Source organism: Dendrobates tinctorius, unplaced genomic scaffold (genome assembly GCF_039654945.1).
Source record: "Dendrobates tinctorius isolate UK_male_01 unplaced genomic scaffold, ASM3965494v1 ptg000143l, whole genome shotgun sequence".
NCBI lineage: Eukaryota > Metazoa > Chordata > Amphibia > Anura > Dendrobatidae > Dendrobates > Dendrobates tinctorius.
In genome coordinates this window covers 37,819,710-37,845,854 of record NW_027361810.1, presented here as the reverse complement: position 1 = coordinate 37,845,854, position 26,145 = coordinate 37,819,710, and the positions used below count along the sequence as shown (strand labels likewise).

At 42.5% G+C, this 26,145-nt stretch overlaps 1 protein-coding gene across 2 annotated transcripts in view; it reads left to right on the top strand.

The window, feature by feature from the left end:
• The window catches only part of LOC141049376 (sodium channel protein type 2 subunit alpha-like), a 334,599-nt gene that overhangs the window by 228,760 nt on the left and 79,694 nt on the right, over positions 1-26,145 (top strand). For both annotated transcript variants that reach the window (XM_073545791.1, XM_073545790.1), the window contains 2 exons: positions 11,763-11,898; positions 17,044-17,282. In XM_073545791.1, coding sequence (XP_073401892.1) covers positions 11,763-11,898; positions 17,044-17,282 — 375 coding nt within the window. The remainder of the gene's footprint in view (positions 1-11,762; positions 11,899-17,043; positions 17,283-26,145) is intronic.

Genomic DNA, 26,145 nt, shown 5'->3' with positions numbered 1-26,145 from the left:
TTTTCATATTAGGTGATCATTATCAGATTTGCTCATCTTTGCACGCATTCTTCGTATTTCAGAATGGAGATATTGCGCTCACTATTGATATTTTTGTGCAAAACATTGGCCAAAATATACCTTTTCAAGAATTATAAAGATGTCTTATGTTTTCCCTAAAGCAATGGATATTTTGTACATCTTGTAGTTTCTTATAAAATATGTCAAAATGTATTTGGAATAGAGAGCTGGCCAATCATTAAGATAGGGCCGGAACGGGCACAGCTAGAGTAGGCCCGGACATGACAAGGGTTTCAAAGTAGGAGGCTAAGTAAGGATAACTGCTAGTTTTGCATGTACACCAAAAGGGGTCAGTTAGAGGATGTGGGTCAGAGATCAGGTCACATGGGGTGGGTTTGGGCCAGGATTGGTTAATTCAGTTATAAGGGGTGGGGTATCTTATGGTACCTTATAAGAAGAAAGGGATCATGGGGGCTTGGCTGCCATTTAGGATACAGGACCAGGAAACATCTAGGACCCTTGCACCAGGTCATTGAAAGAAGTGAATGAGAAACGGCTGTGAATGGCTGCAGGAGCAGCTGAACTCTGTGTTGGGAGTACAAAGTGCCATCACCATCCAGAACGCCTGAGCCCAGAGGTCCCCTGATGATCTAGAAGGATGAAGAACCCATTGCCACCCCAGGCAGCGCCCACCCCAGACCGAGTAAGCCATTCCACAGTGGGAATTTAGTACAGGGAGTCCAGGCATCAGCGCGAATGCAAGAGAGAGGCGGGGCTTCTGTCCTCTGCTTCTCATTGCGTGGCGTCATCAAGGTCAGTCTCCCAGCACCGGGTGATTACATGACTCGGTGCTAGGAAGCAATGGTGAAGAGGCTGCAGCCAAGGGCTGGAGGGTTCAATGTTGGCGCTCAGATTTATGCCAGGGCATGGGGAGAGCCCCTCATACAGTCATCATCTTCATCGGCCACTTCTCTTCAGATCAAACCCTAGACTGCAGGGAGGCACCGTTGGAAAACGGCAACAACCATTTCCATGCCAGAGTGGGAGTCAGTGAATATATTGGCCCCTTGACGGTTTCTGAACAGATTAACCCTTTGTCATCTGAGGAGGATGATGACAACCAAGAAGATAGCGACAGGGAAGGTGAAATACGATGCCCCCATACCTGTTTGAAGGCTGTTCCACTTCCACCCAGAGTTAGCCCTGTGAGAACCCATTTGTATGATTGCGTTGGTATGTCACCTCCCCTAACATGTCTAATGTGCGTGGTTTAGAAGGAATTTGGTTAGAGTACAAGGTTTTGATGATTTGGGGGGGCAATTTTTGGCTGGTTTAGGGTTGTGATGTCCCATTTTTCCCCAAAGCCGGTAGGTCAGGTTAACCCAGTTAGTGATTTGGGTCGGAAGCAGAGGTAAGGAAGCATCCACCTTCCAGGCTTTGGTTCCTAGTATGTTACTTTCGGATACGTCAGTTCCTTGTACGTTAGCTACTGGATCAGCGTTTTCTTGGATGGTTGCCTCCATGGGGTCTGCAGACCATGGGATTAGGTTATATGATGCTGCTCATAAAGAGGTATATGTCTGTTTTGATGGCCCTTTGGTGGTTCATGTAAAACAGGAAACTAGGGAAAACATTTAGAAGGACGAGTATATGGAAATGTTTTCCTTACTCCCCTTGGCGAAATTTAAACTGGTAAAGTAAAACCCAATGAAAGTAAGAAAGATGAGGAAGAAAAATGGCAGTTTCAGTTAATACTGTATATATTTTCAAACTGGCTACAATCTTTGCTATTTTAGCCAGTGTGATCAGGGAAAAGGCCCCTCAGAATTGTTTGCCTTTATTTTGCTATATGGACTCTAAAGGTGAAGCTTATAGGATTTTTGGTGGCACCTCCTGGCTTCATTTATGATGCACAGTTTCTGCAGCAAAAGCCCAGGTTTACGATGGGACCATAAGGATGTTGAATTATGGATGCACCTTATGGTCATGGCCCATTCTGCTCCACAGCCTTTTCATTCAGGGAATGGGGGTTCGCAGGGCAAAAGCTGTTGCCTTAAACATGTGTGTCCTTTTTTCGGCAGGAACCATGTCCAAACAAAATATTTCAATAAATCAAAGGGAAGTTTCGATGACGTTAACCAGAAAGGGGTTGACACCTGTAAGAAACAAGGCAATGCTGCCGTTTCTAAGGGTTTATCTGGATAGATTGGCATCACAATTGTTAGAGGACGGTTATAGGTTTGGTTTTAAGATACCTTTTGTGTTGGATGCGCCGTTTTTCACCCAAATAACCTTGATACTGTACATAATTTACCCTGCATGTCATTCAGTAAATGATGGGATCAGCGATGATGTATGCACTGTATCACATGTTTCATTTGATAAGGCAGTAGATTGTTATGGAGATGCGGGCACGGGGCTTTCATGGCTAAAACGGACATTGAAGTCACCTTTTGCCTTTTACCAGTACATTTGAATTGCTTTCAACTACAGATTTTATGTGGATTGCTGTTTGCCAATGGGTTGCTCTATTTCATGTTCGCTTTCAGAGAGATTGATTACGTTCACTGGCTTCAGGCGCAGAGCACTGTGCCAACCCCTGCCCAGATCATTGATGGAGCCTGGCCTTCAGATAGCTTGAGAGTTAATGTTACAATTGGTACTGAAAGCCACCAGGACCGCTTATGACTCAGTTTCGAGAGAATAGTTAGGTTTTTGTAACGGGTTGGGTAGTCATGGAATGAGTGGTGATTTTTTGCCGCTGCTTCCATACTTTATTAGGGATTGTTTCTCACAACAAGTGTCTAGTTCTGGGGTATATAAAAAGATGGGAGGTTTGTAGTTTTGGTTTAGAATGCTAAGTATTACTAATGTTTCAAAGTTTTTTATGGTTCAGCGGACTTTAAAGGGTTACAAAAGATTTTTCATAATTCAAGATAACAGGAGGTCGATTTCTTTTGCTTTTTTAGGAAGATTTATTAGTAGTTTAAAAATGGTCTGTTTGAATGAGTTTGAGGAATTCTTATTTGGTGCAGCTTTCTCTCTTGCTTTTTTGGCGCCTTCAGGATCAGCGAATTAGTCAGGCTTACATTGGTATCCCAAGACAGCTTCAATTGCAGGAATGTGTTGTGTTTAGAGAATCGTGTGGCACCCTACATCGTTCAAAAACTGATCAGTCCAGAAAAGGGAAACAAGTGGTCTTATTCAGGGTACATGGTTTCATGATGTGTCTGGTTCAAAGCGTTGGATCATACATGGCTCGTAGGTCCAAAGTGGTGCATGGTGCCTTTTTGAATCATGAGGACGGTATGGCCCTCTCTAAATTTCAATTTATTGCAGTCTTTTGTAAAATAGTAGGTAGGTTAGGGTTGAATTATACAGAGTTTGCGTCCCACTCTTTTAGAATCAGGGCTGCTACAGAAGCAGCAACATGGAGTTTAATTGAAACTGTTCAACCAGATTGGCCGTTGGGAGTGGAGTAGATATAAATCTCATGTTCATCTGCATATGTGAGAAGTTAATTAGTATTAGAGCTGTTAGTCATGTTTTATGTTCTAATTGTTTCCTCCCCCTTCTGCAGATCCAGATATATTCTTAATTTGGAATTTGGGTCACTTGTTTGTATACTGGGGAGCTAGAAGAGTGGACCCATGATCTAAGGGTAGATTACTGGGACTTGGCAGGAACAAGGTGAGAGTACATTGGATTGGAATTTGGGAGTTGTTATGGGGGGAGTTATTATCCATTTGCATTATTATTCTAGATTGGATTGGCCCCTGGATGTTCTGGTTTTACACATTGGAGTAATGATCCCGGAATCAGGTCATCCAGGGATTTGATTTGAAATATTTAATTTGACTTGCTTTGCATTCAGTCATTATTTTCAAAGGTCATTCTGATATGGTCATAGATGTCAGTCCATCTCCTCTGGTGCTACACACATTCGGTGGATAAGATCACATGCCACGTTCAGGGGCATGTGAACAGGACAGTGTTTTGTTTTATTGTACTGAATAGCGGCCTAGTTGTGAGACACGGAGAACTGGAGGTTGTGGATCCGGATTTCCTCAGAAAGGATGGGGTACATTTGAATCAGCTGCCATTGAACCTCTGGTCCTTAGATCTAAGGGAAGGTGTGGAGAAGGTGGTTAAGGTGTGTCGGGTCTCTCTGGCACAAGTGTTTGTGCCAGCACATTTTGTAGTTGAGTAGGTCAGGGATAGCCTTGGAATAATAGAGTCAGGATCCCTCCTGAGGTGACCCCTCAGTATTTTGTGTGGTTTATTCCTGCTGCAGCAGCTTCCAGGGAACAGGAAATTGTTATTCGGGCAGTACCATGATGGTTTGTCAACCCTGAGTTTGAGTGGTGCGACTGGAGATTATTGTGTTCGATGTTAGCCAGTATTGGTAGGCCATGCAGGATCTCCCCAGGAAATTAATGATGTTTTATTTTTTTCATATACTTGTTGTATTTAATAAAGGCTGCTGTTGCCGTATATATATTAAATCATCACTCAGCATTATGTTGTTATTTATTCATGCCGGAGGGACTTTTCAATACCCTAGTCATGACCTCCTTGTGCATGCTCTATTCACGTTCACCGGACATCTGTTAAGATCTCTAGGAATCTGTATTCACTGTCCGCTCTCCTTATGATATTTAAGTTATGACGGTCAATAGGAGAGCCGACAATGTGGAAAGAGATAAGGAAGCAGATCAGGTGATGAGGGAGCTCTGCCGCCTATATCATCCGCATTCCATGTGCCTTCATCCAGTGCTCTGTATAGTCTCTTATGGAGGCATTCTTTTATATAAGCATTGCTTTTTGGAATCCTTTAGAAAAAAATATATGTATGCCTCCATATGAAATCAAAGGCATAGGGCAGTACAGTAGGGTCCCATAAAAGTCTGCAGGTGCCATATTAAAGCTCTGTACAACTCAAAGTATATAAAGAGTTTTAAGATGCCTAACCCATGAGATCCAACTGATCCATTAAATATTTACTCCTGTAAGAGTTCACAGCATATTGATTTGATATTAAGCATGATATCCATGTCAACTTTACCGAATCATCTTCAATATACTTAAAAACATATATTTTGCCAGGTTTCCATTAATATCAAATTGTTAAATCTGCTTTAGCTGTTAGCATTATTTTTGTAACAAAAAAAAAGGAGCCAAATATGATTTATCCGTGCTGCTGGTAGGCAATGAAGATCCAAGTGGAAGTATAATAAAGGATTATTTTTTAGGTGCTTTAGTCAACACATTTCAAAGTCATTCAAAAGCCTACCAGCAGAGCGGATAAACCACATTTGTCTCCTTTAATTTTCCTCTTTCCTGGTCGGAAGACCGATGGATGTTCGGCAGCTGTTTTAATGTGTATTCATGGTTGTGGTGCCACACAACCTTATCAGGTTAGCATATCCTTTATTTCAATAATTGATATTCTCAGGTAAAATCCTATTTGCGCTCTTTTTGCTCGTAGTTTTTACTATAGCATTATTTTTTTTTAGCTTTTTTCAAGTATATAAAGAGGAACCAAAACCATCTATACTAAAAGTTGAGATTTGTCTACTATGTCTACGCATGAGAAGGGCTATCTCCGGACATCGTGACCTGGCGTTAGTGATAGAGGATGTCACAATCCTTTTCACATAGTCTACGTTTGATGTAGTTTCCACTTCAAAAATGGCCCTGTGTCTCTAGTATCACCTGCAGGTAACTATTGTATGAGCCAAGGTTTGACACCTTAAAAAGCCTCGAAACATTACAAGGAACTCAAGCCAAACCAGAACTGATGTCCCTTGTCACCTTCCAAGTCTTTGTTAATGGGTTGGATATTGGGGTGTAAGTGAGACAAATTTTTGTATACTTGACTGTTGACTGTAAGGCTGTGTTCACACGTAGTGTTTTTTTCGCGGTTTTTACAGCGGATTTTCCAATAAAACCGCAAAAAATAAGCTTCCCATTCATTTTCCACTTTTTGTGCACATTGATGCGTTTTTTACCGCGAAAAAACCGCATCGCGGTAAAAAACGCAGCATGCTCATTAATTTCGCGGATTTGTCCGCATTTCTAATTATTTCTATACGTTTAGAAAACGTGCGGAAAAAAACGCATAAAAACTGCGCAAAAATCGCGGTAAAACGTGCAGAAAAAAACGCGCGGTTTCTGGGAAGGGTGTCAGGTTTTCCAGCAGAAATTTTCTGTTACGTGTGCACTTAGCCTAAGACTCCCTACACCTAGAGAATTTTCGCAAACTTTCTAACGAAAAATAACATAAAAGCAGGTGAATTGGATGTTTTCACCCCAATTACATGCAGTTTGAAAGGTGAGCAGTGATCATTAAAATCTACAACATTCCCTCCTTGTGTATTGAGAGATTTCTTGTGGAAAGTCCACAGATTTTACTCCCACCACACATAAAGTAATTGGTAATATTGCAGAATTTAGGCAAGTGGGAACCCAGCTGATCTAGACCTGCCACTGAGTTTGGTGGGATCGGCTGATGATTTAATGTGAATGGGAGCCACGACGGCAAATGATGGGTAATGATGAGAAACCAAAACAGAGCATGTTGGTTTTTAACATGTGTGATCCTTTGTTGACATTTTTGAAAAGTCACTGCTAGAAGTATATAGCAGCAACTTTTTACCTTCCCCCTGAAATAAATATGCATGCTTAACTTTTCTGAGCATGCATGTTTACCTTGAATTTGGGAAACATATAGAACTTTGCAAAAGTTTTAAGCAGATATGGAAAATACGCTAGAAAGTAAGAATGCTTTCAAAATTAAAAGTGTTAATAATTTATTTTTATCAATTAACAAAATGCAGAAGGAATGAATAAAAGAGAAATCTAAATCAAATCAATATTTGGTGGGATCACCTTTTGCCTTCAAAACAATATCAATTCTTACTGCTACACCCTCAGAGGTTTTGAAGGAATTCAGCAGGAATGTTGCTCCAAACAATTTGGAGAACGAACCACAGATCTTCTGTGGATGTCGCTTCTGCAAATCCTTCTGTCTCTTCTTTTAATCCCAGACAGACCCGATGATGTTGATCTCGGCTCTTTGAGGCCATATTTTTACTTCCAGGACTTCTTTATTCTTCTTTATGGTTAATAGCGTTCTAAAAGACATTGGCTGTAAATTTGGGACTCATAATCATGGTAAATGAAACATTTTAAAATTTTTGCCTGGGAGAGACCTGGCTGATGCAGTATAACTACCTTGTGTCTTGGTGCTATTCTCAGTCTTGCCATGGTAAAAGCCCTGTGACATGAAACTGTCTTCAACAACCTCTCCATTGTAGCAGAATATGGTTGCTGCTCACCCAGTTTTAAACATCCTATACAGCTATTTCTGTTTCAGTTCTTTTTTTTTTGTATTTCAACCTATATATAAAAATGATCATTGTTATACCTGTTTGGTATAATTGGTTACTCATTAATCAGAATCTAATCCCATAAAATCCCTGACTTTGTGCAAGTGTACGTAGAAAAACTGATGCTACTATGAAGGCAAAGGGTGGTCAGTCACACTAAAAATTGATTTAATTTAGATTTCTCTTTTGTTCATTCACTTTATATTTTGCTACTTGCTAAAAAATAAACTATTAAAGAACACCCCTATTTTTCAAAGCATTTTTAGTTTGCAGCATTTTTTCCACACCTGCCTAAGACTTTTGCACAGTAATGTAGATGTCAGAAAAATGAGTGCTTAGTAGCTAACTAATCTGTTAAATAAATTCTAAAAATGATCCCTTTTTAGGCATCAATAAGAGGAAAAAAATGGGCTTTAATTCCATTTTATGACATAGTTGCCGTATACCCAAGTGACAACCTGCATAGTAAAATTATACTTATACACAACTTTTATTAAGGTTTTACAATATGATTACATATTATGAGTGTGTGGAGAAAGTCCCCTAAGGGGAAAATCAAAGGGTAATTTTCTATGGTTGTAGCTAATTGCTCATTTTTACTTTATCGTTGCTGAGCAGCTGCTTCATTTTAGACTAAACTAGCTGCTGTCATGTCTCACGTTGTGTAATGGGAAATATCCAGATCTCATACCTCATGGTCATCAATGGCAAGTGCAGGATTTATAGCAGATCTGACACCAGATTTCACAATGCAAACTATATGCATAATTAAAGAGATCTATTAGACCCTAGGGGGCTAGTGTACTTACTTTAAGAATCCATGTCAGAATGGCTGCATAATCATTGCAATATGACTTAGGGTAAAAGCCAAACCAGAATCTCAATTTGCAGACACGGTGTTTTGGGGTGTTGCCCCTCATGAGTGCAAAGTGTGAGATCTGATTTGGCTGAGTGAGAAGCTCTGGACTGGGGTCTAAGGGGTAACGTTCCCCTTGTGGAGAGTGAAGAACCAAGTCTGGCATGTCGGAGGGAGGAGACTTAAAAGCCATGCATGCTCCTCTGGATAATTAAATATGTAAATTGTCTCTTCAGAGAGGAAGAGGACCAGAACTCCAGCGCCACCTATTGGAAGCAGCGATCCTAAGAGTCAATATTGACTCTTTTTAACGAGCTTTGCAATATGACTTCGGATAAAAGCCAAACCAGAATCTCAATTTGCAGTCATCGTGATTCAGGGATGTTGCCCCTCATATTTATGTGCTCTGATATTATGTTATCTGATCATGCTCGGGTGTTATTTGAACATCTTGAGCATGCTCAAATAATATATGTGAGTCCCCGAGGCTGTATGTTTTGGGCTGTTCGACAGCTGCAAATATATATATTGGACTATTAAAAAGGAATTCCATGAGCCCATCCAAAAACTGCAACATATATTAGTTTTGTTATATTGACAGCTGCTTATTTTAAACTACAGCTGGACTTTTTTTTCCTGGATATCAGCAGCTGATATTGCTGATTTTATATTAAAAGGGGTTGTCTGTGGGCATTTAAAGATGGATGCCTTTTTTCAACCACCATTGTGTTGAAGTAGAACCTGTCACCACTTCTGACATATCTGATTTTGAAATACTTGAATTCTCCATGAAATAACAATTCTGAAATTTATTTTTCTTAGAACTATAGTGTGTTTTCCTTTGTTGTTTTTCCTGGAAATTATAAATGACCTTAATATATAAATTCCTCATGTCAAAAGCCTGTGTCCTTACACCGTGGCAGTGTCCATTGATGGCTGATGCTGGCAGAGTGCATAGGGACAAACCCCTCTTATAAGGGAAATAGTAATACTCAGATGTTGGAGGGATGGGTGCATTTCCAGGAGGAACAACAGAGGAACAGGATATTGTTCTAAAAAGTACGTTTTTCTACTTTAAATGGTGAAAATATAATTCATTAATCTAAAATAGGTAAATTGACTACAACTAACTGATAGAACCTGCAAATATCCATTGTCACTATGTGTTTTATGTAGTCATGCCCTGCACTTGCCTTTTAATTGACAGAATGCTGCTTTATTGGTGGCATAATGACATCCTTTAAACTTTTTTTTTTTTTTTGGTGTTGCTTATCTTTTACATTTCATAAAGCATTCGAAAGCGGATCTGTCATCTGATTTCAGAATACAAATGGCATACATTATTAAAGAGTTATCTGAGACCCGATGAAGCTGGTGTAGACACTATGAAAATACATATCAGATAGGCAGTATCTTTCTTTTGGAGAATTCATTATTAATAAAGTGAGGACTCATTTTAATTTGAAGATTGCCCCGACATTCTAACATGATTTTTTTTCCTCAAAGTAAGTACACCAGCCCCATCAGATCTAAGAGATCTGTTTACTATTGCATGTACTTTGTATAGCAAAATCTTGTGATAGATACACTTTTTTAACATACAAACTGTGCAGCATGAGAATCCTTCACCGTTTTGAAGATATATACATATTGGTGTGTACAGTTGTGGCCGAAAGTATTGACACCCCTGCAATTTTGTCAGATAATACTCAGTTTCTTCCTAAAAATGATTGCAAACACAAATTCTTTGGTATTATTATCTTCATTTAATTCATCTTAAATGAAAAAACACAAAAAGAATTGTCCTAAAGCCAAATTGGATAAAATTCCACACCAAACATAACAAAGAGGGTGGACAAAAGTATTGGCACTGTTCGAAAAATCATGTGATGCTTCTCTAATTTGTGTAATTAACAGCACCTGTAACTTACCTGTGGCACCTAACAGGTGTTGGCAATAACTAAATCACACTTGCATCCAGTTGACATGGATTAAAGTTGACTCAACCTCTGTCCTGTGTCCTTGTGTGTACCACATTGAGCATGGAGAAAAGAAAGAAGACCAAAGAACTGTCTGAGGACTTGAGAAATCAAATTGTGAGGAAGCATGAGCAATCTCAAGGCTACAAGTCCATCTCCAAAGACCTGAATGTTCCTGTATCTACCGTGCGCAGTGTCAGTGTCATCAAGAAGTTTAAAGCCCATGGCACTGTGGTTAACCTCCCTAGATGTGGACGGAAAAGAAAAATTGACAAGAGATTTCAACGCAAGATTGTGCGGATGTTGGATAAAGAACCTCGACTAACATCCAAACAAGTTCAAGCTGCCCTGCAGTATGAGGGTACAACAGTGTCAACCTGTACTATCCGTCAGCGTCTGAATGAAAAGGAACTGTATGGTAGGAGACACAGGAAGACCCCACTTCTTACCCCGAGACATAAAAAAGCCAGGCTGGAGTTTGCCAAAACTTACCTGAAAAAGCCTAAAACGTTTTGGAAGAATGTTCTCTGGTCAGATGAGACAAAAGTAGAGCATTTTGGGCAAAGGCATCAACATAGAGTTTACAGGAGAAAAAAAGAGGCATTCAAAGAAAAAAACACTGTCCCTACAGTCAAACATGGCGGAGGTTCCCTGATGTTTTGGGGTTGCTTTGCTACCTCTGGCACTGGACTGCTTGACTGTGTGCATGGCATTATGAAATCTGAAGACTACCAACAAATTTTGCAGCATAATGTAGGGCCCAGTGTGAGAAAGCAGGGTCTCCCTCAGAGGTCATGGGTCTTCCAGCAGGACAATGACCCAAAACACACTTCAAAAAGCACTAGAAAATGGTTTGAGAGAAAGCACTGGAGACTTCTAAGGTGGCCAGCAATGAGTCCAGACCTGAATCCCATAGAACACCTGTGGAGAGATCTAAAAATGGCAGTTTGGAGAAGGCACCCTTCAAATATCAGGGACCTGGAGCAGTTTGCCAAAGAAGAATGGTCTAAAATTCCAGCAGAGCATTGTAATAAACTCATTGATGGTTACCGGAAGCAGTTGGTCACAGTTATTTTGGCTAAAGGTTGTGCAACCAAGTATTAGGCTGAGGGTGCCAATACTTTTGTCTGGCCCATTTTTGGAGTTTTGTGTGAAATGATCAATGTTTTGCTTTTTGCTTCATTCTCTTTTGTGTTTTTTCATTTAAGACAAATTAAATGAAGATAATAATACCAAAGAATTTGTGTTTGCAATCATTTTCAGGAAGAAACAGAGTATTATCTGACAAAATTGCAGGGGTGTCAATACTTTTGGCCACAACTGTATATATTGCAGTTTATCACCTCACTGCCTTACACTTTTACCAATCATGCTTTACCGATCATTCTCTATTATATGCAGAGACAATAGTACTAAATAAAAATAAATTGGAAAATCAATATTTACACAATTAACCAATCGGAGAGGCGGAATAGAAATTCTAACGTACAGAAAACCGTCTTGTTTTTTGGTTAATAATTCATAATTTCATTACAGGGAACTACGACGGAGACCGAGATCAGGAAAAGGAAATCGAGCTGTTATCAGGTGTCTATGGATCTGTTAGAAGATCCCACGATGATGAGGCAGAGAGCTTTAAGTGTGGCCAGCATTCTGACCAATACAATGGAAGGTAAGTTACATGGACTTTATAGCAGCTGCAATGAATGAGGGGGAATAAAGGGGAGCGTGCCTAAGGTGCTACATGAACAGTGAGGTGGGTTACTATCAAAAGCATCTCTGGGGAGATGTGTCTCCAACAAAGTAGTCAGACAGTGACTTACTCACCTTCCTATTCAGAACACATGGACGCTCAACGAGTGTGCGTGTTTATGGGGGATGATAACTCAGTCCTGATGATATTGGTTGCCTTCCTCCTCTTCAAAATTTTTGCAGCTAGTTATAAACTAACTTCTATATAGATCCCAACCCTTTAGTGTATGTATCAATGTCTGCACGTGCATGTATGTGTGCACAGTGTATGCATAATGTATGTGTGTATGTGTGCACAGTATATGCATAATGTATGCATGTATATATATATACAGTATATGCATAATGTATATGTGTATGTGTTTACAGTATATGCATAAAGTATGTGTGTATGTGTGCACAGCATATGCATAATGTATGTGTGTATGTATGTGTGCACAGTGTATGCATGATGTATGTGTGTATGTATATACAGTATATGCATAATGTATGTGTGTATGTGTGCACAGTGTATGCATAATGTATGTGTGTATGTGTGTACAGTGTATGCATGATGTATGTGTGTATGTATATACAGTATATGCATAATGTATGTGTGTATGTGTTCACAGTATATGCATAATGTATGTGTGTATATGTGCACAGTGTATGCATGATGTATATATGTGTGTACAGTGTATGCATAATGTATGTGTGTATGGTATATGCATAATGTATGTGTGTAGGTGTGTAAAGTGTATGCATAATGTATGTGTCTATGTGTATACAGTGTATGCATTATGTATATATGTGTGTACATTGTATGCATAATGTATGTGTACGGTATATGCATAATGTATGTGTGTAGGTGTATAAAGTGTATGCATAATGTATGTGTCTATGTGTATACAGTGTATGTATTATGTATATATGTGTGTACAGTATATGCATAATCTATGTGTGCATACAGTGTATGCATAATGTGTATATATATGTGTGTATGTATATACAGTGTATGCCTGATGTATGTGTGTATGTATATACAGTGTATGCATGATGTATGTAGGTATATACAGTGTATGCATAATGTATTTATATGTGTGCAGTGTATGCATAATGTATGCGTGTATGTGTGCACAGTGTATGCATGATGTATGTGTGTATGTATATACAGTATATGCATAATGTATGTGTGAATGTGTGCACAGTGTATGCATAATGTATGTGTGCATAGTATGTGCATAATGTATGTGTGTATGTGTGCACAGTGTATGCATGATGTATGTGTGTATGTATATACAGTATATGCATAATGTATGTGTGTATGTGTGCACAGTATATGCATAATGTATGTGTATGTGTGCACAGTGTATGCATGATGTATATATGTGTGTACAGTGTATGCATAATGTATGTGTGTATGGTATATGCATAATGTATGTGTGTAGGTGTGTACATTGTATGCATAATGTATGTGTGTACGGTATATGCATAATGTATGTGTGTAGGTGTATACAGTGTATGTATTATGTATATATGTGTGTACAGTATATGCATAATCTATGTGTGCATACAGTGTATGCATAATGTGTATATATGTGTGTATGTATATACAGTGTATGCCTGATGTATGTGTGTATGTATATACAGTGTATGCATGATGTATGTAGGTATATACAGTGTATGCATAATGTATTTATGTGTGTGCAGTGTATGCATAATGTATGCGTGTATGTGTGCACAGTGTATGCATAATGCATGTATGTCTGTATAATATATGCATACTGTACATGTGTACGACTGTACACTATACATGTGTCTTTGTGTACAGAATATGCATACTGTATATATGTGTCTATGTGTGTACAGTATATGCATACTATGTGTGTGTATGTGTCTATATTATTTTCATACAGTATATGTGTGTATGTGTGTGCTATGTATTTATTTTTCGCATATGGCATAATAAATATGACATGTAAAACATTATAGTCTATGTATTATTTGTATACAAAATATATATATATATATTATATATAAGTAACAACAATATATACTGTAAAAATATATGATATATATCAGGGGTATCAAACTCGGCAGAGTAAATGGGCCGCACATAAAAAAATTGAGCTGGCGGGCCGCATTCCTTTCAAACTTAATACACCTCGTCCACACACGGCTCCGCTCCGTACACCTCGTACACACACGGCTCTGCTCCGTACACCTCGTACACACACAGCTCCTCTCCGTACACCTCGTACACACACGGCTCCTCTACGTACACCTACGGCTCCGCTCCGTACACCCCGTACACACACGGCTCCGCTCCGTACACCTCGTACACACACTGCTCCGATCCGTACACCTCGTCCACACACGGCTCTGCTCCGTAAACCTCGTACACACACGGCTCCGCTCCGTACACCTCGTACACACACGGCTCCGCTCCGTACACCTCGTACACACACGGCTCCGCTCTGTACACCTCGTACACACACGGCTCCTCTCCGTACACCTCGTACACACACGGCTCCTCTCCGTACACCTCGTACACACACGGCTCTACGTACACCTGCGGCTCCGCTCCGTACACACACGGCACATCTCCATACACCCTGCTCCGTACACACGTGGCTCCTCTCCGTACACCCTGCTCCGTACACCTCAAACACACACGGCTCCGCTCCGTACACCTCGTACACACGTGGCTCCTCTACGTACACCTTGTACAAGCGCGGTTCCACTCCGTACACCTCGTACACACACGGCTCCTCTCCGTACACCTCGTACACACACGGCTCCTCTACGTACACCTGCGGCTCCGCACCGTACACACACGGCACCTCTCCATACACCCCGCTCCATACACATGTGGCTCCTCTCCGTACACCCTGCTCCATACACCTCATACACACACGGCTCCGCTCCGTATACCTCATACACGCGCGGCTCCTCTACGTACACCTTGTACAAGCGTGGTCCACTCCATACACCTCGTACACACGCGGCTCTACTCCGCACACGTGTGGCTCTGCTCCGTACACCTTGTACACGCGCGGCCCAGCTCCGTACACCTTGTACACATGTGGCTCTGCTCCGTACACCTCGTACACGCGCGGCTCTGCTCCGTACACGCGCGACTCTGCTCCATACACCTCGTACACACGCAGCTCTGCTCCGTACACCCCGCTCCGTATACCTCATACACACGCGGCTCCGCTCTGTACACTTTGTACACACACGGCTCTGCTCCGTACACACACGGCTCTGCTACATCCACCCTGTAAACCCCTCCTGACCCCACACGTATACTTGCCTTCATCCAGCACGATGACAACCAGCACAGACAGCAGGGCCTGCATACACTGAGGCCCCTGATCATGTGACCCCTGACTCCTCCCCCTCCTGTGACCTCATCCCAGGTCCAGTGCACACAGAACAGCCATTGCGCGCTCCTGAATGCACGCCTTCCACCTGCCTCAGGGAGTGAGACATGTGGTGCACCGCGGGGTGTTTGAGACCTCTGATATATATGATATATTTCACAGTATTAATTGTTATAGTGTATATTCTTATTACTTATATGTCCAACATGTGCCAGTATTATATGTACAACATATGCAAGTAGTAAAACATTTATAGCATACTGTGGTAAGATGCATTTGTACAACATATTGTGGCTTTTTGCTTGTGTACAGTATGTTGTGGCAGTGTTTATATGTATAGTATATGGCGGAATTATTTATATGTGATGTTAGAGATGTGTGAATACATTTTCAGAACCCTTGTCCAGGTGAGTATTCCATGGCAGATGGATGGGAGACCTGTGCACCTTCACCTATATGCCATCATCCTCGGCTCCTCTATTCATTAGCCATGCCTGGCACGATGTTGTGTGTGATCGCCATGCCGCAAAACTGATGTCATGTTAAACCGGCTAATCATACAAGGAACTGTGGATGGCGGCACTGCCCACTGGACCAGGGTCCTGGAAACCGATTCATTCATCTCCAATGTTAATGTATATATCGATCGGTAATGTATATATAGTCAGTTTCTAACCGTTTGTGCAGACACATACACATTTGTGGCCTGCTGGAGGTCATTTTGCAGGGCTCTGGCAGTGCTCCTCCTGATCCTCATTGCACAAAGGCTGAGGTAACGGTCCTGCTGCTAGATGTTGCCCTCCTATGGCACCCTCCACATCTCCTGGTGTACTGGCCTGTCTCCTGGTAGCACCTCTGGACGCTACGCTGACAGACACAGCAAACCTTCTTGCCACAGCTCGCATTGATTTGCCATCCTGGATGGGCTGCACTACCTGAGCCACTTGTGAGTTGTAGAGTCCGTCTCATGCTACCACGAGTGTGAAAGCACAACCAACATTCAAAAGTGACCAAAACATCAGCCAGAAAGCATTGGTACTGAGATGTGGTCTGTGGTCCCCACCTGCAGAACCACTCCTTTATTGAGGGTGTCTTGATAATTGCCAATAATTTCCATCTGTTGTTTATCCCATTTGCACAACAGCATGTGAAATTGATTGTCAATCAGTGTTGCTTCCTAAGTGGACAGTTTGATTTCACAGAAGTTTGATTCACTTGGCGTTATATTCTGTTGTTTAAGTGTTCCCTTTATTTTTTTGAGCAGTGTATATCTATTGCTGTGTTCAGTGCTTGTTTGAATGTCTCGCTGCTGTTAGACAACCGCAACACTTGCAGGGATTGACTATTTGTTAGGCAATCCATTCATGTGTTGAGGCTGTCGAGCAGTAGCAAAACATGAAGCCGTGGGGACTTGAACATAGTATTCGAGTATGCCGAAGATACTCTATTAGCACCCGAGCATGCTCAGATAACACCTTATCCGAGCACACACGCTCATCACTACTTACAGTAGGCAATGGGAACCATATGGCACCTTTGTTCAACATGGGCTGATATGCCTCGTTATACATTTTATTGTCATAGGTTATTTGGGTACTTTCTATATGTGCAGGAACCAGAAACAAATATTGAGAAATAATAAGAAAATAATGATGAGAACAGAAATAAGAAGTAAGACGCTGCTTCCATTTCTTTTCCAGAACTCGAAGAGTCCAGGCAGAAGTGTCCACCATGTTGGTACAAGTTTGCAAACACTTTTCTGATCTGGGATTGTACTCCTTATTGGCTAAATATAAAGCACGTTGTGAAATTAGTCGTGATGGATCCCTTTGTGGACCTGGCCATAACAATCTGCATTGTTCTGAACACTCTTTTCATGGCGATGGAGCATTACCCGATGACTGATGAGTTTAACTATGTTCTCTCCGCTGGTAACTTGGTAAGCAGAAAATGCTATTATCTATGTAGATGCCTTATTTTACAAATTAACTCTTCTTTGGCTTAGTGTCAACATACGACTCTCATATAGACCTGGGGATACATCATAAAATTACCCAAAACATCCTTTATTAACCCAAATTAGCCTAAACAGCGCCGGCCAAATTCAGACTGTCGCCAAGTTATGATATGACATAAAGATGGATTCTAAATGCTTTACACATTATTTCACCTTTCTTTAGTTGCGCTCAGATAGATAAAATCCTTTATTCCAGATATTTCCCCTTTTAGTGCACTTACTAGTGGGTCATATACAAAAGTCCTCAGTGTTTCCCCATGGTAGGAAACTTTGATGTAACATTCAGGATAGTCCAAGCTACAATAAATGTGCAAGTTAATAATGAATCAAATCATTATTCATTTAAAGGGAAGGTATCACAAAATACGGTAGCCAACTGTTTAAATCAACTTTTTGTGTTAATTGTATTTTTTTTTATTTTAGTAATGTTGTTTTTTTACATTATATTTTTAATTTTTTTTTATTGAAATGGTGCAATTTTCATACTTTCCATTGGGGCTATTTTAGACTTTTTTTGCTGTTTTTTTTTTACAGAACACTTTTCAGAAGTCTCATTATCATCACAGGCAGGATTACGATGTCTGATAATACCCCTATGGCAAGGAATCCGGCACTCACTGTTGAAGAGTATAATACAACCTTCGTCACTTAAGAGCAGAGTGTCTTTTGTATCGCACTGCTTTCCTCCTACTACCCCATAGTCCTATATTATCATGTATTTTTTATAAAGGTCAGATTGACCGAAACGTTAGCTATACACTAATTTGGACCAAACCATTAAGGAATTTTTCTATGCTATTAACGTGTGAGTGCTGGATTTTTTGCCATTTGATATTCAATGGATTGGGTCCCTACTCAGGCACCTATATTATTTAGGAGTGCCATATTATTCCATTATATTAATAATACCACTATACATAGGTGATAACACAGGATCCACCATTCACAATAGGTGATGTCACAACTCACCTCCTCCTCCTGTACAATGACTGATAACACCTCTAAATGCCAGATGACATAAGGTAATATAGGATGCACCATTCATAATAGGTGATACCACAGCTCACCTCCTCCTCCTCTTGTACAATGACTGATAACCCCTCTATTTACAGTAGATAACACAAGATCCACAATTTACAATAGGTGATGTCACAGCTCACCTCCTCCTCCTCTTGTACAATGACTGATAACCCCTCTATTTACAGTAGATAACACAAGATCCATAATTTACAGTAGGTGATGTCACAGCTCCCGTCCCCCTCCTGTGCAATGAAGGATAACAACTCTATATACAGTAGATAACACAGGCTCCACAATATACAATAGATGATGTCACAGCTCACCTTCTCCTCCACTTTATATACAGTATATAACACAGGATCCACCATTCACAGCAGGTGATGTCACAGCTCACCTCCTCCTCCTCCTCCTGTACAATGACTGATAACCCCTTTATATACAGTAGATCGCACAGGGTCTACCATTCACAGCAGGTGATGTCACAGCTCACCTCCTCCTCCTCCTGTACAATGACTGATAACCCCTTTATATACAGTAGATAATACTTTCTCCCACAATTACAACCCCTTTCTGTCAATACACAGACATAACGATTACGGTGAGATGTTTTGGGAAAAAAAATTGCATGTCACAATCCTATGAAATTTGCGATTTTAATGATACATGGATGAAAATTCCTGCAGGATATATTCGCTTAGGTTTAAATTGGCGTCTCTCTCTCTTTCTCTCTCCTTAAACCTTTTTTGTGCTAACGTGCATTTGGTTGTTAGATAGAAGCAGGGGACAGATAGAACAAAGCGTGACTGCAGATTCCGACTACGCAGGGTCTGTTTGTAGTCTGTACCCATGGAAACACACATTTGCCTTCATAAAGATCTGTAACATAAATCAGAAGAATTTGATCAATATTATATGTTAAATTGCAAAAGAGTTATAAAAATCTGATTATAGAGTATACACAAGACCTTAAATGTAGCTTTTGTATTTAGTTAAAACTATTTAGTAATCAGAATTTAATTAAAAAAAATCATTTTCTAACCTAAGGAAAACATTATTCCTGCATTTTGAAGTCATAAAAGTGCAGCTTTCTGTGATGAGCCTGCAGTTACAGCAGTACAAAGGGCCAGTGGTAAAAAGCAAATGAGATTAAGTTCTTAATCCATATTACTGCATGGGAACTTGTTCAGGACTAATGAGAAAAAAGGATTAAATGCAGCAGTGTTATAACAAGATCTGTTAATTATCTAGGAAAATATTGACTAGTGACTGAACAACCATGTGTACTTCAGGAAAGCTAGATCAGAAAACCATAAATCAGCCATGCAATTCAGTGTCAGCTATTTGCCATAGGTGCTCACACACCTCAGAACGTTCATGGCTTCCCGTATACTTGTACATGCTTTGCAATATTACAGGGATAAAGCTACTGACAAACGACTCTAGTAATGGCTTATCTTCTGCAGGAACGTAGGATGGGCATGTTGAAATCCAATATGCCTGATTCATCTCATGGCATCTACCATCATTGGACAGTTGAGATGCCATATATAAATAGTTAGCTGATCCGGCCATGTACAACTGACTTGAATAATTTTGAAGTGGAATGATGTCATAAAAGAGAATCTGTCGGTATGATTCCATCCCGCAAACTATTTAGATGTGCATGTAGCTCCTTCAAGGACAAGTCCAGCAATATCTTTACATGGCCAGTCTGCTCCTTCGTTACTGAGAAATCAGTGTTTGCATTGATGTGCAAATGAGGCTTTACAACTATTTGTATACCTGAAGCCTCTGTCACTCCAACTCTTTTCCCCACCCAGAACTTCCTCCCCCTGATTCACTGATGACTCCTCCGCCTGAAATCACACAGCATAGAGGTTGTCAGTCAAGCAGGAGGAGGCGGCACTGGGTGGGGGAATAGGGCTGGTGTAACAGAGGCTTTAAATCTACAAATAGTTCTAAAACCTCATATGCATACCTGTCACGCTGTGATGATTTTCATTTAGGAAGGGGGGCCTCAATAGGATAGGGACAGGGAGGAATAAACTAAATGGGAACAGGGACCAGGAGATGAACACACAAGTACTACAGCATACCACAGAACACTTCTACAACAACTCTACTCCAACCACTTAGCTTTAGCACACAGCACAGGAAGACAAATCTTTCACCAGCAGGGACAAGAATGTCTGACCAGTTTATATAGGAAGAGGTAACTGAAATGGAGCTGCATGCTTCTGACAGGCATAGAAAGTGTTGTTAACCTTTTCAGCACCAGAAGAAACTAAATCTATTAAATATGGGACACAAATCACACCATCTCTAGATAAGACCTGCGATTCATTCCCCGATGTGACCGTCTAACTCCAGGTCTTCCAGGGGGATGTGACTCCATTGTGACATTATCAATTGAAATTCTGATTTATCAGTAACAGACGAAAGGACTAGACATGTAAAGGTATTGCTGGACTTGTCTTAAAAATGTTTAAAGGGAATCTGTCACCCCTTTTATGAGATATCATATAATGATATCATTCAATTGTGTGTCACATAAGGATTCTCTTAGTACTTTTGCTTCCCCCTGACCCCGCACCTTTCATGCATACATACCTTGTTTATATCGGTTCAGATGTATGTTAACTGCCACTGTCCGGTCCGATGGGCGGGGCTTATTCAACTGCTCCCCCACTCCCTGTCTTGCTCTATACATTTCTTGTGTAGAGCAAGACAGGGAAGGGGGGAGCAGTTGAATAAGCCCCGCCCATCGGACCGGACCGCGGCAGTTTACATACCATTTTTATATCGGTTCAGATGTATGTTAACTGCCACTGTCCGGTCTGCTGGGCGGGGCTTATTCACCTGCTCCCCCCCTCCCTGTCTTGCTCTACGCATTTCTTCTTGTGTAGAGCAAGGCAGCGAGGGGGGGAGCAGTCGAATAAGCCCCGCCCATTGGACAGGATAGCAGCAGTTTACATACATCTGACCCAATATAAACAAGGTATTTATGCATGAAAGGTGCGGGGTCAGGGGGAAGCAAAAGTACTAAGAGAATCCTTATGTGACACACAATTGAATGATATCATTATATGATATCTCAAAAAAGGGGTGACCGATTCCCTTTAAATGCACATGTAAATAGTTTGTGAGGTGAGATTCGGCTGAAAGATTACCTCTAAAACAGTTGTCCACCTTTGTTTAGAGCAGGGGTCTCAAACTCGGCAGAGTAAATGGGCCGCACAAGAAAAAAAATTTAAGCTGGCGGGCCGCATTCCTTTCAAACTTAATACAGTACAAAATTATTGTTAAACAATTGTTTATTTGAACTACTATAACAATTCTATATTACTGTATTATAATACTGCTAGGTTTAAACTTATGTAGGGGCAGTTACAGCACAGGTATGGGGGCTGTGCACCTGTATGTAGGGGTAGTTACAGCACAGGTATGAGGGCAGTGCACCTGTATGTAGGGGCAGTTACATCACAGGTATGAGGGCAGTGCACCTGTATGTAGGGGCAGTTACAGCACAGGTATGAGGGCAGTGCACCTGTATGTAGGGGCAGTTACAGCACAGGTATGAGGGCAGTGCACCTGTATGTAGGGGCAGTTACAGCACAGGTATGGGGGCTGTGCACCTGTATGTAGGGGCAGTTACAGCACAGGTATGAGGGCAGTGCACCTGTATGTAGGGGCAGTTACAGCACAGGTATGGGGGCTGTGCACCTGTATGTAGGGGCAGTTACAGTGCAGGTATGGGGGCAGTGCACCTGTATGTAGGGGCAGTTACAGCACAGGTATGGGGGCAGTGCACCTGTATGTAGGGGCAGTTACAGCACAGGTATGGGGGCTCTGTACCTGTATGTAGGGGCAGTTACAGCACAGGTATGAGGGCAGTGCACCTGTATGTAGGGGCAGTTACAGTGCAGGTATGGGGGCAGTGCACCTGTATGTAGGGGCAGTTACAGCACAGGTATGGGGGCTGTGCACCTGTATGTAGGGGCAGTTACAGTGCAGGTATGGGGGCAGTGCACCTGTATGTAGGGGCAGTTACAGCACAGGTATGGGGGCTGTGCACCTGTATGTAGGGGCAGTTACAGCACAGGTATGGGGGCAGTGCACCTGTATGTAGGGGCAGTTACAGCACAGGTATGGGGGCTGTGCACCTGTATGAAGGGGCAGTTACAGTGCAGGTATGGGGGCAGTGCACCTGTATGTAGGGGCAGTTACAGCACAGGTATGAGGGCAGTGCACCTGTATGGAGGGGCAGTTACAGCACAGGTATGGAGGCTGTGCACCTGTATGTAGGGGCAGTTACAGCACAGGTATGGGGGCTGTGCTCCTGTATGTAGGGGCAGTTACAGCACAGGTATGGGGGCTCTGTACCTGTATGTAGGGGCAGTTACAGCACAGGTATGGGGGCTCTGCACCTGTATGTAGGGGCAGTTACAGCACAGGTATGGGGGCTCTGTACCTGTATGTAGGGGCAGTTACAGCACAGGTATGGGGACACGGCACCTGTATGTAGGGGCAGTTACAGCACAGGTATTGGGGCTGTGCACCTGTATGTAGGGGCAGTTACAGCACAGGTATGGGGGCTGTGCACCTGTATGTAGGGGCAGTTACAGCACAGGTATGGGGGCTGTGCACCTGTATGTAGGGGCAGTTACAGCACAGGTATGGGGGCTGTGCACCTGTATGTAGGGGCAGTTACAGCACAGGTATGGGGACACGGCACCTGTATGTAGGGGCAGTTACAGCACAGGTATGAGGGCAGTGCACCTGTATGTAGGGGCAGTTACAGCACAGGTATGGGGGCAGTGCACCTGTATGTACGGGGCAGTTACGCCCCTGGAAGAAGCGACTGTGAAACGCGCATTGGGGTAGGGGAGGACACCCCATGCACCATTATAGACGCTGGCTCACATGAGGTAAATTGTCCCTTTATAATCCTCACTTTCTTTATTGCACTTAGGATTGTTATCCATGATGATGTTAATTGTGCTGAGGGAACTGAGTTTAGCGCCTAGGTTTACATATAACTAGTATTACAACTTATATTGTGTTGGCACTATAGGTGCATTATATTATCCGGATCTATATGCAATTTGCAATATAATTAACATTGTGTCTGTATTTTCAGCCGCTAATTTATGCTGATTTGCCTTGGATATATGGGATTTATGTATAGGATTATCTACACAATATATAATTATTTCTGTTGGTTTTTTGGTGTTCCTCCTCTTGCTGGGTATTTTGTTTTTTTTGTTTTTGTTTTTTTTTAACTTCTTTTAAAATTATCTCAATAAATTTAATGTTTTTATCTTTTCTGGGTCTCTTCAGTTCGGCAATATGAATATATAAGTCCGACATTTTTTGTATCTTTGTGGTTTATGAAGTGTCAGAATACTTGATATATCGACTGTTTGTGGATTTATTCAGTTACAGCACAGGTATGGGAGCTCTGCACCTGTATGTAGGGGCAGTTACAGCACAGGCATGGGGCAGTGCACCTGTATGTAGGGGCAGTTACAGCACAGGTATGGGGGATCTGCACCTGTATGAAGGGGCAGTTACAGCACAGGTATGGGGGCTCTGTACCTGTATGTAGGGGCAGTTACAGCACAGGTATGGGGGCTCTGTACCTGTATGTACAGGGCAGTTACAGCACAGGTATGGGGGCTCTGTACCTGTATGTAGGGGCAGTTACAGCACAGGTATGGGGGCTCTGTACCTGTATGTACAGGGCAGTTACAGCACAGGTATGGGGGCTCTGTACCTGTATGTAGGGGCAGTTACAGCACAGGTATGGGGGCTCTGTACCTGTACTGTATGTAGGGGCAGTTACAGCACAGGTATGGGGGCTCTGTACCTGTATGTAGGGGCAGTTACAGCACAGGTATGGGGGCTCTGTACCTCTATGTAGGTGCAGTTACAGCACAGGTATGGGGGCTCTGTACCTGTATGTACAGGGCAGTTACAGCACAGGTATGGGGGCTCTGTGCCTGTATGTAGGGGCAGTTACAGCACAGGTATGGGGGCTCTGTACCTGTATATACGGGCAGTTACAGCACAGGTATGGGGGCTCTGTACCTGTATGTAGGGGCAGTTACAGCACAAGTATGGGGGCTCTGTACCTGTATGTAGGGGCAGTTACAGCACAGGTATTGGGGCTCTGTACCTGTATGTACGGGGCAATTACAGCACAGGTATGGGGGCTCTGTACCTGTATGTACAGGGCAGTTACAGCACAGGTATGGGGGCTGTGCACCTGTATGTAGGGGCAGTTACAGCACAGGTATGGGGGCTCTGTACCTGTATATACGGGCAGTTACAGCACAGGTATGGGGGCTCTGTACCTGTATGTAGGGGCAGTTACAGCACAAGTATGGGGGCTCTGTACCTGTATGTAGGGGCAGTTACAGCACAGGTATTGGGGCTCTGTACCTGTATGTAGGGGCAGTTACAGCACAGGTATGGGGGCTCTGTACCTGTATATACGGGCAGTTACAGCACAGGTATGGGGGCTCTGTACCTGTATGTAGGGGCAGTTACAGCACAAGTATGGGGGCTCTGTACCTGTATGTAGGGGCAGTTACAGCACAGGTATTGGGGCTCTGTACCTGTATGTACGGGGCAATTACAGCACAGGTATGGGGGCTCTGTACCTGTATGTACAGGGCAGTTATAGCACAGGTATGGGGGCTCTGTGCCTGTATGTAGGGGCAGTTACAGCACAGGTATGGGGGCTCTGTACCTGTATATACGGGCAGTTACAGCACAGGTATGGGGGCTCTGTACCTGTATGTAGGGGCAGTTACAGCACAAGTATGGGGGCTCTGTACCTGTATGTAGGGGCAGTTACAGCACAGGTATTGGGGCTCTGTACCTGTATGTACGGGGCAATTACAGCACAGGTATGGGGGCTCTGTACCTGTATGTACGGGGCAGTTACAGCACAGGTATGGGGGCTCTGTACCTGTACTGTATGTAGGGGCAGTTAAAGCACAGGTATGGGGGCTCTGTACCTGTATGTAGGGGCAGTTACAGCACAGGTATGGGGGCTCTGTACCTGTATGTACAGGGCAGTTACAGCACAGGTATGGGGGCTCTGTACCTGTATGTACAGGGCAGTTACAGCACAGGTATGGGGGCTCTGTACCTGTATGTAGGTGCAGTTACAGCACAGGTATGGGGGCTCTGTACCTGTATGTACGGGGCAGTTACAGCACAGGTATGGGGGCTCTGTACCTGTATGTAGGGGCAGTTACAGCACAGGTATGGGGGCTCTGTACCTGTATGTAGGGGCAGTTACAGCACAGGTATGGGGGCTGTGCACCTGTATGTAGGGGTAGTTACAGCACAGGTATGAAAGCAGTGCACCTGTATGTAGGGGCAGTTACAGCACAGGTATGAGGGCAGTGCACCTGTATGTAGGGGCAGTTACAGCACAGGTATGAGGGCAGTGCACCTGTATGTAGGGGCAGTTACAGCACAGGTATGAGGGCAGTGCACCTGTATGTAGGGGCAGTTACAGCACAGGTATGAGGGCAGTGCACCTGTATGTAGGGGCAGTTACAGCACAGGTATGGGGGCTGTGCACCTGTATGTAGGGGCAGTTACAGCACAGGTATGGGGGCTGTGCACCTGTATGTAGGGGCAGTTACAGCACAGGTATGGGGGCTGTGCACCTGTATGTAGGGGCAGTTACAGCACAGGTATGGGGACACGGCACCTGTATGTAGGGGCAGTTACAGCACAGGTATGA